The 16,975-nt window shown below is 35.2% G+C and overlaps 1 protein-coding gene across 2 annotated transcripts; it reads left to right on the top strand.

Annotated features, from left to right (window-relative positions):
• Positions 1-507: 507 nt before the first annotated feature.
• LOC115439646 (voltage-dependent anion-selective channel protein 2-like) lies at positions 508-13,682 on the top strand. Of its 2 annotated transcripts, XM_030163513.1 has the most exons (10): positions 508-632; positions 3,797-3,868; positions 5,421-5,470; positions 7,663-7,815; positions 7,893-7,945; positions 8,031-8,258; positions 10,926-11,076; positions 12,821-12,878; positions 12,968-13,106; positions 13,397-13,682. In XM_030163513.1, exons 2-9 carry the CDS (start codon positions 3,802-3,804, stop codon positions 13,057-13,059), a joined length of 852 nt encoding a protein of 283 aa, XP_030019373.1. In that variant the 5' UTR covers positions 508-632; positions 3,797-3,801; the 3' UTR covers positions 13,060-13,106; positions 13,397-13,682. The 2 variants fall into 2 exon arrangements, with proteins under 2 accessions (XP_030019373.1, XP_030019372.1); XM_030163512.1 differs by having other exon boundaries at positions 12,968-13,682.
• The last annotated feature ends 3,293 nt before the right edge of the window (positions 13,683-16,975 follow it).

Raw genomic sequence — 16,975 nt, 5'->3', positions numbered from 1 at the left:
AATTATTCAAAATTATCAGATTAATTCAAACAATCAAATGTACGACTGGAATTGTAACATTTTTGTAAACCAAAAGTTACCTTAAATACATTTATATCAGTATTTTAATATAATGCTTTAGAGTAACATTTATTTTATATTTTATAATTTATAGGATCACTAAAAGTGCTAATCGGATTGGAGTTTTTTGTATATGTTAACAAATAAGACAATAGAAATGATCATAATGCTTCATATTTTATTTTTCATATATTCTGTCTTTTTTCTTTTTTTCGTTCCCTATTAACGTCAGTAGCGTATTGGTCGCCATGGTGATTTAGGTGTCTGTAAATCGCCGGGATAGAGTTGAAATAATTATCGCAAATGATATTTTAATGCAAGTGAAAATAATTAAGTTAGTTCTAGTTTTCGGTAATGGTGGAAATTCTTACTTAATTTGTCGAAAATCGGTTTGTTTCGCGGTGTTTGTTATTTCATTCAGGCATTCGAATGGACAGCTGTATGTGGGGTCCTTCGGCGCTGAGGTCAGGAGGGTGTTTGTTGCGGTGTCTCCTCCATATCGTCCTACACCGGCCCCTGACAAATTTACTCTTGTTTTTATAAGTTAACACCGACAACAACACTAAAAATCGGTAAGTAATCAGTCTTTTTACTTCGTATATTGTAAAAGCTGTCATTTTATTGTGCGTTTGGAGGAAGTTGAACTAGCAAACGTCACATTTGTATGTCGAAAACGCCCCCTGTCACCCTCGTGTTAAAACTCTAATATTATTCACTGACACTCACATTAAAACTTCAAATGTTTGTCTTTATGGCCAGGTGTTTCATATAAATCAGGTGTCACATGAAGAAACGTACAGTTAATAGAATTGTACAGCCTATCAAAAAGGAGCAAATCTGACTCTTGGCTAATTAGGAAATAAATAAACCCTTCATAGATAATAAACTGTGTGTTTAACAGTCTTTTATTTATTTGTTGTAATATAATCCAGATTGGATTATTCCCAGCATCGTGGTTTTAGATCTGGACCTTGTCAAATATAATCTAAATGTTGGGACAAATCTATGAAATGTCCTTATTTTTTTACCCTCTTTTTAATTTTAACAAGCAGAAATAAGGTTTCTTTAATTAGCAACTGTGTTTTTAAAGAGTATTTTTCCTCACTGGGATCATCTAGTCCAGATTTCAGTTCAGTTTTATTTTAATATGCAGGGCCTTTCATAATTCATGATCATGTCAAGGTGTTGGAAAAATGAAGGTCAAGGCCGTAAAACACTACAGAGGTTTATAAACCTGACAAAACCTGATAGATCAGAGTGACAACACGGAGGAAAAGCGTTCATTATGGAGGTTTAAAACCTCTGCCAAGACTGGGATCCAGGTAGGAGGCCATCTGCCGTGACAGGATGGGGGTCATGGATAGAGGAGAGAGAGAAAAGGAAAGTATAAAGGAAGAGCAACATAGACAAGACAGTCAGGAAGTCCACAGGTTGGAGTTCAGAACCACCACAGAGAGGGGGAAGTATCAAGTTTTGTGACTATAATGATAATAATACAAATACATAGAGAGGGAGAAAGGAAAGTTTGAAGTCTAGTCTTTAAAGGAGGGAGGATGTCTGCCTCCTGGACCAAACGCTGCATCCCAGTCCAGGTCTTGAAAACTCTTACCTACCTTATTAGGTCTTTGATTTATTGGATGGAGTTCTGTATACAGTCACGTAAAAAATGATTAGACCATCAAAAGTCATCAAAAACAGTGGTTATACAATGAAGTACTAACTCCTGTGTGTATCATGTGACAAACAAACATGGAATGTCTAAAAGCACAGTTTTTGTCAGTACAATGTCCTAGATATTGATGTAAGAACTGAAGTGATTTTGGTTATTATCAAAGAAAACCATGGAAAATGACTAGATATCAGCTCTGAAATTAAACTCTTATGAGCTATTTTTGTTGTTATCATTACATTTGTCCAAACAAATATACCTTTAGTTGTACCAGGTATTAAAATGAACAAGAAACTGAAGAAAACAAGGGTGGTCTAATAATTATTTCCATGACTGTATGTTAGTAGAAGGTTTTTAAATAGAATTTCACTTTTATGCTGCTAAAATCAGGAGTAGTCTGAGTGATGACATTAAATGATGCCCAATTCAGATAATGTTTACGTCCAAGCTGAAAACATTTCTTTTTGTTCCGCATATGAACTGAAATGTTTTTATCTGTGCTCCTCTCTTTTTATTTTAACTATTTAATTTTTTTTTACATATATTTTTTTCTATTTAAAAGTCTACATTTCAGTATTTTAATCTTTATTCTTGTCTGTGTTTTTATAATTTGTATTTTATTTTCGTAAAGTGCTTTGACTCACTATGTGTATGAATTGTTTGCCTTGTAATAGATTTTACAGGGAGCTAATGCTGAGAGGCTAATATTGAAGAAATATTATGTCTTTTTCTGACTCCCATAAGCATTTTTAACTGGAGGCTTTATGTGCAGTTATTTGAATATCCTGATTTTACCAAGTTACGGTAGTTCAGCCTGGGAGAGATAAATGCATGGACTAGTTTATCTGTGTCACGTTGGGACTGGATGCTCCTAATTATGGCATTAATTTGACCCGTCTGAGTAAAGTGGTTTATGATGTGGACCTTAACAGTATTAGATGTAGGGGCGAAAAACAAACTGTGAAATGTCTTAAATGTAGTTTCATAACTTTAATAAAGTTTCTTAAATCAGAAACTGAATACTAATTAAGTGTTTTTAAATAAAGTTTCTAAAGCAGGAGTTTAAACCTTATTTTATCAGATAAAGTTGTTGTTATAATGGAATAAATAAAGATGGCTCCTCAAGTCCCTGTCCTGTCACTTTTCAGCCAACGTTAGAACTGCAGCTAAACTTCATTTTTAGCATCAGCTCATATTTCGATTATATTGTTGACAATGAAACAGCACCAAGCAATGGGTTAAATGTGCTCAGCTTATTTTATGTATTTCCATCTTAGAAAACAAGTAAAAATATCGAAATAATTCTAAATGAACATACATACAGTATATACAAGAATGCAAAGGGTTTATTTACCCAAAACAAAAAGGGGTAGAATGACGCATGAAAGCTAATAATGTCCTTGATTTTATCAGACTGTAGCCTGAAAACATTTGCCAAACTGTCTAAAATCAGTTAATATAGTTGCTGAGTAATCTGACTATTTCAGCTGTTTTTGTAACTTTAGTTGTAATGACACACATTCTGGTTGGTGTATGAAAATAGATATGTCCTACTTCTATGTATTTTTTTCAACTAAGCTAAAATAAGAAGGCCTCTGTTGAAACATTTTATCCCTTCAATACAAAACGACTCATGTAAATTCCAGGAAAAGAGTCCCAAGATTAACTTTTTAATGCAAGAAGCATTCGGAACTGGTCATCTACATGTTTGTTTTTTTCCTTTTTTTGTTTTGTTTTCTTTATACTGCCATTCAGGTTTCATTTGTGACTAATTGTAATCAATATCTACTGCAGATATCCATAATTTTTTTCATATACGTCATATGTGAATGTATGATTAGATATGTTTATGTATGTAAAATGCCTTGTATGTTTGTATGAGCAAAACTAAATAAAATTCAAGTTAAAAAAAAATAATAAAAAAATCCAGGAAAAGTAGATGTGGAAAAAGTGTCCCTCTAGTATTATCTAGTCAAATTCAAATATCCTGCCCTGCATTTTATTAATTATTTATTTTAATTCAGTTTATAAGTCAGTGTTTCAAAGCTGAAATATTCTTTCCTACAGGCATCATGGCAGTCCCCCCCGCATACGTAGACCTCGGGAAATCAGCAAAGGATATCTTCAATAAGGGATACGGTAAGAAAACAGATACCTCATTAGCCCAGAGGATGACAGGAGATTGTGAGTCTGGATCATTAAGTCAGTACGTCTTAGTTTGGAACACTTGACATATGGGATGGATTAAAAACTACAGTGGTTTATGATTCATTAAATACATTTAAACAGTGTGGTAGGTCTACAAATGAGAACTAGTATCATGTAAAGACTTTAGCAGCAGTATGCTAGAAGGCACTCACAAGGAAATGATACAAAGAAAATCAGTCTAGAACAATGACAGGACATAAACAAGAAATACAATACATGATAAGAAAAGAAGATAAGATTAGAAAGCAGATGAATTCAGTGGGAAATGGAGGGAGTGGACTGTTTTGAGAAGGTATATCAGTAAGTTGTGCCACCTCCTGAGACAATATTAGTTGTCACATGTATTAACATAAAATGAAAACAATAAAAAGAATAACTTGAGAGATCAGTGTTATGTTTTAGATAATATAACAAAAAAAACAACACATAGCCCACATATTAAAGAGTCAGAATCATCTTTATTCACCAAGTACGTCAACATATATAAGGAATTCTGCACCAGTAGTTGTAGTTTCTCTAGTGAATTACAAATACACACAATATATACACACGTAAACTTTATATACATTAAGACACAGTTTCAGCTGACATACAGTTATAGTGCAGTTTTTTGTGTAACTGTGAAAAGTGATGTTGCCACTGCATCCCAAATGAAGTTCTGTAGCAGCAACACAGAAAAAAACAGCTCTCAGGTGTAAAACATTGCAGTTGTGAAATGAGAAATGACTTGAAAATGTGTAAAACAATCTGTGTGTGTGTGTGTGTGTGTGTGTGTGTGTGTGTGTGTGTGTGTGTGTGTGTGTCACCTGATGTGTTCCAATCCACACATAAATGTCATGTCAATGGTTTAACAAATGCACACATCACTGCCTGAATAAAACGGTAATGTTTTACTGTTACTGCCTCATAAATGTGGAAATGATCACCTTCACAAAGCTAGATCTCCCGCTATCACAGCAGTGTTTAAATGCAGTATGAGTTTGTTGATCTGTGAAGATTATAAAACTATAGGAGTGAATAAAACTCCAGCTGTATCAGATCTGAACACATCACTTGATGAATATCTGTAGATGTTTGTTCACAGGCGAAGCTTTTCCACAGTGAGGATGATCAGATTCATGAAGCTGAAGCTAAACTGATAATTATTCATGAAGTTTTGTGTTGTACTTGTGTTCGAACTGCATTGTTCAGCGCCCCAAATTGCACACAAGTCTTTATATATTTGTAAAAAATACATTATTTTTCAACTGTACATGATGCGATACACATTTCTGACTGTTCTGAGGCTGTTTTTGCTCCATATGTGAGAACTAAAATTGGAATTATCTAGTCTCAATCTGTAAATTAATTCAGATTTGTTACCTGAGACGTATCACCTCATAAACCAAGACTTTATCAAATGTGTAGTTAATTTTGTGATTTTTTTTTTTTTTTTTCATAGAAGTCTCAGCAGTTAAATGAAAGTCTTGTTTTGTCCCTGCAGGTTTTGGACTGGTCAAACTTGATGTGAAGACAAAGTCCACTACTGGTGTGGTGAGTTTATTATATTTTTCTCAAAAATGAAACCATAAGATTACAGAATGCATGATTAAGAGGGGAGTAAATGTTAAATCTGATGCTACACAAAAACTATACACCAAAGTTTATACTTTGGTTAATGTCTGACATATCCAACATAAATTCTAAACACTTTCGGAAAAAAAGTTTCATTGTGTTTCCAATCAAAACAATTATTTAATGTGAAGAAGCAAAAAAACTTTGACCTTCCTGAGTCTCAGCAGAATGTGGAAAATAATTCTTTGTGATTTTTCATAAAAACAAATATTAGCATCATGTAATGAAACTGGTATTTAAAGGGTTAAAAACCTCCTTGAGAGTTTTGATCAGGAATAAATTTGACCCAAAAAAGCAGAAAAAAATATGATTCTGTGCTATTTTTACAGCAGTATTTGCCCTGAATGACTCAGGAGGGTTGCACATTTTTTCAGTGTTCTGATGATCTATTAGAAAAATTAATATTAGAATTCTAAACTTTGTCAGGAGAGACTTTGTTAGAGAATATGGTGCCATAAACGCTCTAACACAGACAGAATGATGAAGACGAAGAGGAAAAATGTACCCAAATGGACAAAAATGTCCATGGTGACACATGAGGGTTAATATGTTAATACTAGGGGTGCAACGGTACAGAAACATTCCGGTTCAGTACAGGGGTCTATGGTCTACGGTTCAACACATTTTCAGTTCAGTGAAGGAGACCAGTTGGGGGGGGGGGGGGGGGGGGGGATGGGGTGTGTGCTCCATAACTACCTGCGGGACACGGACATTTCTACAAAATATTGTTCAGTCATTTGTGCATTAACAGGCACAAACATTGGTAAACACTGTAATTTACTAAGTGTTTGTGAACGCCTCACAGTATTCCCTGAGGTGCTGTAACCGTGACCTCACAGTAACACCACAGCAGAGGCACAGTGAAGGAGAAGAGGAGCAGATTCACTTGATTTTGCCAACTTGAGTTAAAAAATAAAAACCTTTTTGCTCTAAAGCAAAAACAGCCGGCCAAAGGCTCCAGTCCGGCCCTTGGGATGAATTTGTGAAATACAAAAATTATACTAAGATATTAACAATCCTTTCAGTTCAGGTTCCACATTCAGACCAATTCAATCTCAAGTGGGTCAGACCAGTAAAATACTATCAAAATAACATAAAAGTAATGACAGCTTCAAATGTTTCACTTTGTAAATGTAAATATTTTCATGTATTTACACTAAAACAAAGAATAATTTTGCAAAAAATGCGAATAACCTGAAATGTCTTAAGAGAAGCAAGTACAATTTTAACAATATTCTGCCTGTTACTCAATGTTTTGTGTGTTTGTAGATCCACCGTGATCTGTACGTTATAATGTACATGTGTAAATAATAGACTGAGGCAGAATATTGTTAGAATGACATTTATTTGTTCAGTTTGTTCATGTTATTCACATCTTTTGAAAGGATAGTTTGTAGATGTAAACCTGTTCATAATGTAAATTAACTTTGCTCTAAAAAGTTTGGAGTTGACATTATTTATATATAATTTTGTTATTATTTTACTGGTCCGGCCCATTTCAGATCAAGTTTAGCTGAATCTGGCCCCTGAACTAAAATGAGTTTGACACCCCTGCTCTAAAGGAACCCATGGACTCTTATAGAATAGAATAGAATAGAATAGAATAGAATAGAATAGAATAGAATAGAATAGAATAGAATAGAATAGATCTTTATTGTCACTGTCACAGGAACAATGAAAATCAGTTTAGCCACAAGTTTGTACCACAAAGCTGCAAATACTGAAAACGGAAAATGAAACAACATGCTTTGAACGTCCGACCCGGCTTCTGTGCCTTTGTTATAGTCTCTGTTGGCATGTTCTGTTTTTTTTGCAGCAGCGTTGAGAATTCGCCGCTGCTGAATGTATACAGAGGAATCCCTGCACATAGGTTCTGCTTGCGGCCACCCTGCTTCCCAAACGTTTGCGTTCTTCACATAGGCTACATGTATTTGTTCTGTACACCTCCGTATTGTATTGAAGGAGTACAAACGGGTGCACCCTTAGACCCCTAGTTAATACATCAGTTTTATTTAACAATCTTACGTGCTTTACATGTGATATTTTTCTGTATATAAAATCCGGCTGTCGGAGAGTTGGTGAAACTCCTCATCATCTTTTATTCTCTGCAGGAATTTAAAACGTCTGGTTCATCCAACACTGACACCAGCAAAGTCACTGGAACCCTGGAAACCAAATACAAATGGGCTGAATATGGGCTGACGTTCACAGAGAAGTGGACGACAGAAAACACACTGGGCACAGAGATCTGCGTCGAGGACCAGGTAGGGTTAAAACTCTGATGTCCTGCTTAAAACCAACAGCTCAATGTGTCTGACGGCGTCTTTTTTCTTTTTCCTAGATCACCAAAGGCCTGAAACTCACCTTCGACACTACATTTTCACCAAACACTGGGTACGACACACTTCCAGCTGTCATTACTCATCAGATCAGCGCTTTAGGAGGCTCCTTTTTATCCCAATTTCTGTTTTGTTCTCAGGAAAAAGAGTGGCAAGGTCAAGACGGCCTATAAACGGGAGTATGTGAACGTGGGCGTGGACGTAGATTTAGATTTTGCCGGTCCGACTATCCACGGAGCAGCGGTGGCTGGGTATGAAGGATGGCTGGCCGGATACCAGATGACCTTTGACTCGGCCAAGTCCAAGATGACCCAGAGCAACTTCGCAATCGGCTACAAGACCGGAGACTTCCAGCTCCACACCAATGTGTACGTAAATGCTCTGAAAATGAATGCAATGTAAATAATGTCAGAAAATATGAAAAGCTTAGTGCTGTTTGTTTGAAATGAACTGGATCAGGACACATATATACTTAGAAAACAACAAAGAATTCCAATGCATCTATTAAACTGTAACGACTGTACTTCAGCATGATTCGGCATCCATCAGAACAAATGAGTCGACTGTCAGGTTTGATTTACGTTTCCACCAATAACAATATTCAACTTGGAGATGAGAAAATAAGTCGAAAGGGAAGATAAGAGTGGACAAATATACTAAATCATCCACAGACGGCATCATCCAAACCAAATAATCCAGTGTTAAACAAGAAACAGACAAGTGATCTAAACCAGGGGTGTCAAACATACGGCCTGTGGGCCAAAAGTGGCCCTCCAAAGGATCCAGTCCAGCCCGTGGGATGAATTTGTGAAATGTAAAAATTACACTTACATATTAACAGTAAAGGGTATAAAAAATAGTTTTAGTTCAGGGGCCACATGCAGACCAATTCAATCTCACATGGGTCAAACCAGTAAATTACTCTCATAATAATCTATAAACAAATGGTGCCAGGCACAACAAACCCCGCCCCTCACACGTATTGTAGCTTATTTTGGCATCAATCCAGCTGATGTCATCATATCTATGGATGTGCTGATGTCAGCATATCAGTTACCTCTATATATGGGCCAAGTTTGAAATAAATTGAAACAAAATTGATGTTTTTGTAGACATATGAAATGTCACGTATTTATTATACGTAAATGGGAGAAAAAAAGATTTTAAAAATTCATGAAAGATTTGAACTTTGACCTGCTGTTCCCAAAATGTAATAAGATCTATTCTGGGTGACTGGCAATCTATAAACCAAATTTAGTATGAATTCAACCAATAGTTTTGCTGCTAGAGTGTTAACAAACAAACAACCAAAAACAATACCCCTTGCCTCCCCTTTTGGGGGCGGTATAAAAATGACAACTACATACAAATTTTTATGGTTTGTTTTTACTGTAAAAAACAGAAAAAGCAAAATTACATGAAAACGTTTGCTATAAACTATCCTTTCACAAAAAATGGTGTAAACACGCAGCAAGCAGTAAATCTCAAAAAACAATTTATTACGGTTAATGAACTACTGCCCCAGTTTCCTTAACTTTAAACCACCTCAGTACCAAAACATCTCTGGTTATTTGGACAAAAGGCTGCATGTTCTAGAGATTTTTAGACCAACGGTGGCTCTGGACTACTCCATTTAGGCTGCTTACCAGAGGGGGGTCACGAATTTTAAATTAACTCACCAGTTACGTTTCGGATGGACGGACCAAACCAGAAATAAATGAAGGACTCACCAAAAAAAGAAGGTCTGAGGTTTTAAAAAGTTAAAACAATAGCTTATTATTTATTGCTTAAAAAGTTACAAAAGAATCTAGCATCATCCACACATTTCAATCACAGAGAAAAATAAAAAAGCCTGCCAAAAAAGAGTTTCCTTTATTACCTTTTTATAGTCTTTAGTGATTCTTGGAGACTCCCATTATTCGATGACATCATTCGTCGTATCCTTATTATTGGTTAATGGTAGTTACTGGGCAGAACATGTCAGTCAGTTCATAAGCTAATTCTAAGAAAAGCACATGCTTTTGCTCAACACCTGCACTATTAGGCCAGCATTTCTTGACCACAAAAATCCCCTAGTTCGTATTCTGGTTTTTCTGCTCTATGCTCTTTACCACAACTACTTTCTAAAGATGTGAAATTAGATCTTTTAGGTAGAATCTGACCTCTGCTCTAAGTTCAGCACAGGCAGGTGTGAGTACATCAAAACCACACACACACGCACATGAATCAAACCTGACACTGACTGTACCTCTAAAATAAAAAGAATATTACTATTATATAAGAATATTACTCAGAATATTACTTAGACTTGCAAAAATAAAAAGACTCTTCAAGCAAAACAACTTTGTAATGTAAAGATTAAGCAGACAACTCATAGCATTACATTTCCTCTTCTTTTCCATTTTGGTTCATGATGTATGATTTATGATGTTCATCCGACATTTCTTGGAGCAAGATTTAAACACACATTCAACTTTCAATCAACGTAAGATACGTACAACAATGGAATAACATGAACAAAATGGTAGTGTACAATATTATATCTGTTACTAAATGTTTTGTGCTTTTGTAGATTCACTATGATCCGTAAGTTGTAATACACGTGTTAATAATAAGCTGAGACAGAATATTGTAAAAACTGCACTTATTTTTCTTAAGAAATTTCAGGTTGTTCATGTTATTCACATTTTTTTAAAGGAGTTTGTTTATGGAAACATTTTCATGTTATTTACTTATGTAGTTACTTTTTTCAGTCTAAAACAAAGAGAAAACTTTGGAGCTGACATTATTTATAGGTTATTATGTTATTATTTTACTGGTCTATTATCATTTTTCAGTGGCCCCTGAACTAAAATTAGTTTGGCACCCCTGATCTAAACATTTTGCAGCAGTAATAGAGAAAACAGGACAAATGTTGCAGAAAAACAGTTAAATACACGTCCTCATTAAGACGTGAGGGCTTAGTAGCCTTTAGTTTGTTAAACGAAAAAGCTTCACCTTTTTAAAGAATGACGTGTTCTGTTTTGTTTTTTTAGGAATGATGGTTCAGAGTTTGGCGGATCCATTTATCAGAAGGTGAACGATAAACTGGAGACCGCTGTGAATCTGGCCTGGACTGCAGGCACTAATGGTACTCGCTTTGGCATCGCTGCTAAATACCAGCTGGACTCCGACGCCTCCATATCTGTAAGTGTTTCTCTACGTCAGCCGCTCACTTCTGTTTTCTGTGGCTCAGGAATGTCCACAGACCTGTTGAAACCACATATTTATAGGATGAGTCCGTTTTAGAGCTTTTCACACAGTGGTGTTAATTAGAGTGTGTTTCTTCTCAGTATTTATGAGCTGTACTTCACCTGTTACAGTGTTAGTATCAGCCGTTTTACTGGTGTTTCCATTCTTATTGTGTTTTCTCTGCCGTTTAAAGGCGACAACTCACTTTAACAACAGGACGGTTCTGCGAATAAACAGGAGAATTTCACACCCCTTTTTTTTGTTTTCACTGCTTCATCAATGCTGAAACTGCTGCTGTAGTAAATAACTTACTATCTTTTATTTCATTCATGCTTTGAGACGCTGTGAATTACAGACGTGGAAAAAATTATTAGACCATCAAAGTCATCAAAAACAATGGTTATGCAATCAAGTACTAACTCCTATGTGTATCATGTGACTACAACAGACAAAAAAAAAAATGGAATGCCTAAAAGCACTGTTTTTGTCAGTACAGTGCAATAGATATTGATGTAAGAACTGAAGTGATTTTGGTTATTATCAAGAAACCATGGAAAATGGATAGATATCAGCTCTGAAATTAAACTCTCATGAGATATTTTTGTTGTTATCATGATATCTGTCCAAACAAATGTACCTTTAGTTGTAACAGGCATTAACATAACCAAGAAATTGAAGAAAACAAGGGGTGGTCTAATAATTTTTTCTAAGACTGCATATCCACTTATAAAATTTGTAAAAATCAGACACATTGAACACAAGTACAGAGGTGGCAGGTTTCCAAAATGATGCAGTCCAGAGCTTTGCAAATAGTTTGCAGCTTCTTGTTTCATCCTAAATGTTAGGTGTAAACATCACCTAACAGCTCCAATAAGTTTGGTTAAGAGGAAGGATCTCTCAAGGATTCAACATGAAACCATCACATTTAGAAGAGTGTCGCTGTCACTACCTGGAAACCAGATTTTGTTGACTTTTTTTTTTTTGTTTGGTTTGGTTTTCTTATTTTTTTTTTAGCTAATGGGAGAAAGTTAATTTCCTCATTGGGATCAATAAAGTTCTCAATTTAAAAAAACAAAACAAAACTGTATGTCCTTACTATTAGTGTTATTATTATTATTTTTAGTATTCGGATATCATTGGTGCTCTGGAAATGCTGTTAGGTCTGCAAGTGCAATGACTCAAAATGCAGAAAAACTTAATTTTCTATGCCTTTCACGCCTTTAACTACAAATTACCAAGATATTTTATAAATGACAAGAACTAATTTTTTTCCTCCCGCTTTTGCCAAGTATTTGCTCAAGGGGACTTGTCTGGTTTCTTCTTAAATAAAGTCTTTTATGTTGTGATTTAGTGCTATTTTAGTGAAGATGAAATTGATTTTCCAAGCTTTGTTTGACAAAATGGATTATTTAGCATCAAATCTACTCGTATATCTCCTGTTTTCTATCACTATGCCAGCAAAGCTTAATTCATAAAGCATATTTCATTCCAGATGGAAGCACGATGTGATGCGCAAATGGTTAAATATGAATAACAGCAGCTAGAAGTAAAACTATAAATAAAAAGTATCTGAATGAAGCCAGCAACTGGGGAAGTAAAATGACTAAAATACTGAAATTTGTATACTTTGATGATTAAAAACAGTAAAATATGAAGGATTGTGCAGTTGAGTTTCACTAAATGACTGTTTTTCCTTCAGGCTAAAGTGAATAATGCCAGCTTGGTAGGAATTGGATACAGCCAGACTCTGAGGCCTGGTAAGATCATCTTTACTTTATCATCTAACCCTCAACAACAACTTAAAACTACATGAATCTTGTCATCGGTCACATATTTTACATTCCAGGTATGAAACTTCTCCTGTCTGCGCTGGTGGATGGAAAGAACATCAACGCCGGAGGCCACAAACTGGGTCTGGGCCTAGAGTTGGAGGCATGAACGTCTGCGCAGAGAAGACGAATATTAGCAGAAACAGATATTTTAAAGTGAGATACGAAGCCAAGTTCAAATCAAAGCCCAGTTCTCAAAGCACTTTCCAGACAGAAACCTTTTCCACTGACCTCCTTCACTCGCGTTTCAGTCACTTTTCTGCCAATTCATCGTCTTTGTCGTGTTCAAAGTTGGCTTCTTAATTTTGACAATCCAGAAGTGGTTCCCAAAAGTTATTTTGCTGAAGTGTGATGCTGTAGAATGTAACTCTAAGCTCATTTTGCACAGTAGAACATACTTTTATTTAAGCTTTTCCTCTTTTATTTGCACATTTTATTGTAACCAGGTAGTGGCGTTCTGAAAGGGTTACTCCTCCGGATGTTGATGCCAACCTGCTGGATAGAGGTTTAACCATGCTGTGAGTTTCAGACCTCTCCTACCTTCAACACCTGCGTCTAAGTTGCTAAATGGGTTTTCTTTTCTTCAGTATGACTCGAGTGAATCATAATCAGAGTGAAACATCGACCTTTCTGCACATTTTTTTTGAGGACTGTGACATGAATCAGGAACAATATCACTGTTTGTGTGTTGGCGTGTCTACCTTTGCAATAAAGTTTTGAAATCCAGCTTTATCCTCTCTGTTTATTCTTTTTTTTTTTTTTTTCTTGATCATGTTTGTTTTGTTTTATTCATGTGTCAAAACTATAGTAACTAAACAGAAAGCCTCTTAAACAATTCAGTTGTTTGTGTGACGGACTGTTTCAGTGGTCCAATTTAAATGTGTCCCCCTCGGTGTTAAAACAATATATATATGCCCTAACATCGCAGAGAAAATCTAAACCCATTCATCGATCCCAGTTGATCAACCAATAGATCATCATGTTAGTGTGGGTAGACTGTATACAATACTAGATTAATGTTTTCTGTGTTAGTCTATCATCTGTCTTCCCTGTTTACATGGATTGGAATGGCTGCTGTCACACTTATATTATGGTTCTGTGATTTTATTTTGAAGTTTTTTGTGTTTCCTGCATTGGTATTTGTTCTGTGTCTTTATTTTTACTTCCCTTACATTCCTGCTTTACCTGATGACCTGATGCATTACACCTGTGTCTTGTTACCCCTTACGCCTCATGTCTTCTCTTTGTCCTTCAACAAATTGTCATGAGTTTTCTTCATGTATTCAATTTCCTCATGTTTTTTCTTTTTAAGTATTTTTTTTTAAATTTGGATGACCTGTTCTTGGATTGGTGGATTGAAGAGCTGGACTGTGGTGACGCACAGACCCCAAATGGATTCTGAGGAGGTGATGGTGGAGCCGGAGCTGATGCACTGTCACTGGGTGGTTTCCTGTGTTTGCTGCTGGCATTCCTGGAGAAGAAGCAAATAGAAGAGGAACTGGTGAGTGTGCATGGACAACCAGATAGTCTGCTAGGTGCTGGGGCAATATGTGCTCTCTACATGGCCTTCCCTGGAACTGCATCATCTGTTCTCTCTAAAGGGTGCTCTCAATCCGGCTACAAGCACCAGTAAATGCAACCATTATACTGGTTGAGGCAGCAGAATAACATATAGAGAATTCCACTAAAGAATCAAACAAAAACAAAAGTAAAATACGGAATGAATAAGAACAATAATATCTGACAAACCAGCAAACTACATGTACTCCTGCACCAAGTATATGAAAAGTGTATCTAAATTTAACAACTAAAGCAACTGCAATTGGTACGGACTGTACACAAAACAGTAAAACCAAACTAACAATATAAATATTACGTCCATCAAAATAAGGTCCTTGTGACAATGACCCACAACAGTGAAACAGGGGTTAATTAGTTGCTACAAATGGCTATACAATAATATATAAGAAAATGTTACAGAAAACATAAGGCTACTTGAAATACAGCAGCAAACAACATAAACATTATTTCAAAAAGTACATTCAAAGCCAAGAACTTTTTTATACCTTAGGTAAACTTTTAATTCACCTGATTAAATTCGGTTGTTTTTCCAAAATCACAGTCGCCAACAGGAGGCGGCCATCTTGAAACAAGCTAGCTACAAGCTAGCTGTTAGCCTGTTCACCTGTAGGCGTTACAGACGTAAACACATGATTAATGAGATATATCTGTAGGTCATAACGCTCATTATGTTATCATAACATGGTCATTATATTAATCCGATACTACATTTAATATGATCGTAGTTAATGTGCCAGGTCTGAGCAGGTTAGGTTCACATTACGGGACCGGATGTTGTTTGATCACATTACATCCTGTTAATAGACTGAAGTTAAATAATGCAGCATGTGATAAATATGTCAAATTATGAGGAAAAAAGTCAGAATTCTGAGATTAAAGTCAGAATTCTAAGAAAAAAGTCAGAATTCAGATTTTTTTTTTTTTCTCAGAATTCTGACTTTTTTTCCTCAGAATAATATTTAAAAATATATTAGACCTTCATTTTTTTCCCAGTGGCCCTAATCCTCTTCTGTAGTTTTGGGATATTAAAGCCACTATGTCTGTTTGAGTCATAAATAGTACAAACGCCTATCACAACCCTATGCAAATTACCTGAGTATTATGTGAATGCTAATTAGTGGAGTTTTCTCCCAAATACAAGCCTTTATATAAAATGAATACTTACAAAGTTTCAGTATGAACCGTTTTTAAAAATGGGCTTAGAACCTCACAAATAAAGCATTAAACACACAATACTCCAACTAAAGTCTTCTAAATTGTTGTCATCTGCTAGGTTGTTTGAAGATGGCTGGCTGCCTCCTGCTGGCGACAAAGTGACAAACAATCTAGTTTTATGAGGAATCTTATACAGTTTATTGCACTGCCATATATTACCTGAGGTACAAAGAACATAACCAACACTAATACTGTCCAGTGTTTCAGATCCACATTTCCAACTGTGAGCTAAACTAGGTATTTTTAACATCTTACTTTTATATGGAAGTAAATCTGTCTCATCAGATTTTGAATCATAAAAGCCATTGAATTTCTAGCATTGAATAATTTTTGCACTGAAATTAAGTCTCTGAATTTTTTTGTTTCTCAATTTAACTATGTTCATAAATTTAGAGTAAAAAAAACATTCAGATGCAAAAAATTCAGATGCAAAAACATTCAGATGCAAAAAATTCAGATCATACATCTGGGACACCAAGGATAAGCAATCGATTCTTTTTTCTTTTTAATTTTTGGGGGGTATTTTTTATTTTATTTCTTTATTTATTTATTTTTATAAGTAATCGATTCTATCTCAAGTCGAACCGACAGCCAGCTAGTAGAGTTACATTAGGTTGGTCAAGTGACGCTGATGCAGGAAGATGGTTGGTGTGGATGTGTGATCTGAATTTTTTGCATCTGATTTTTTTTGTTTTTTGTTTTTTGTTCTAAATGTATGTACATAGTTGAATTCAGGGACAAAAAATTTCATATACTTAATTTTAGTGCAAAAAAAAAAATTCAGATACTTAATTTCAATGCAAAAAAAAATCAGTGCTAGAAATTCAATGGCTTTTATAATTCAAAATCTGATGAGACAGATTAGCTTCCATATTTATATCAGACAAAATAATTTGATGAAATAAAGAACTAAACAAACTTAATGTACTGTTAGGGTTAGACCATAATCATGCTTACGTGTTACATGTTTGTACCATTAATACTTGCATATTTAGGTCATATCTTCAAATACTTAGTGTAGTGTAGAAGAAATGATTCCCAGTGGACGCACAGAGATAATATAAAACAGATATCCTATCTAAGATGATGAAATTCATGAAATTTGAATCATTTTTTTAATTGATCTTTTCAGATTGGTTTTAGTATTGTAAGTGCATGACTAATTTGTTTCATTTTTATTGCACAGAATAAAGTAGTTTGCTATTTACCATTAATTTGAGTTTTTCTGT

The sequence above is a fragment of the Sphaeramia orbicularis genome, chromosome 19, assembly GCF_902148855.1.
Source record: "Sphaeramia orbicularis chromosome 19, fSphaOr1.1, whole genome shotgun sequence".
NCBI lineage: Eukaryota > Metazoa > Chordata > Actinopteri > Kurtiformes > Apogonidae > Sphaeramia > Sphaeramia orbicularis.
This window is presented reverse-complemented; position numbering and strand designations above follow the sequence as displayed.

What these genes read in the sequence shown, in the direction of transcription:
- LOC115439646 (XM_030163513.1), top strand. Translation starts at nt 3,802, where the DNA reads ATGGCAGTCCCCCCCGCATACGTAGACCTCGGGAAATCAGCAAAGGAT. An exon ending in CAAAGTCCACTACTGGTGTG is followed by an intron (nt 5,471 to 7,662) that starts GTGAGTTTATTA and finishes TATTCTCTGCAG; the next exon opens with GAATTTAAAACGTCTGGTTC. An exon ending in ACATTTTCACCAAACACTGG is followed by an intron (nt 7,946 to 8,030) that starts GTACGACACACT and finishes TTTTGTTCTCAG; the next exon opens with GAAAAAGAGTGGCAAGGTCA.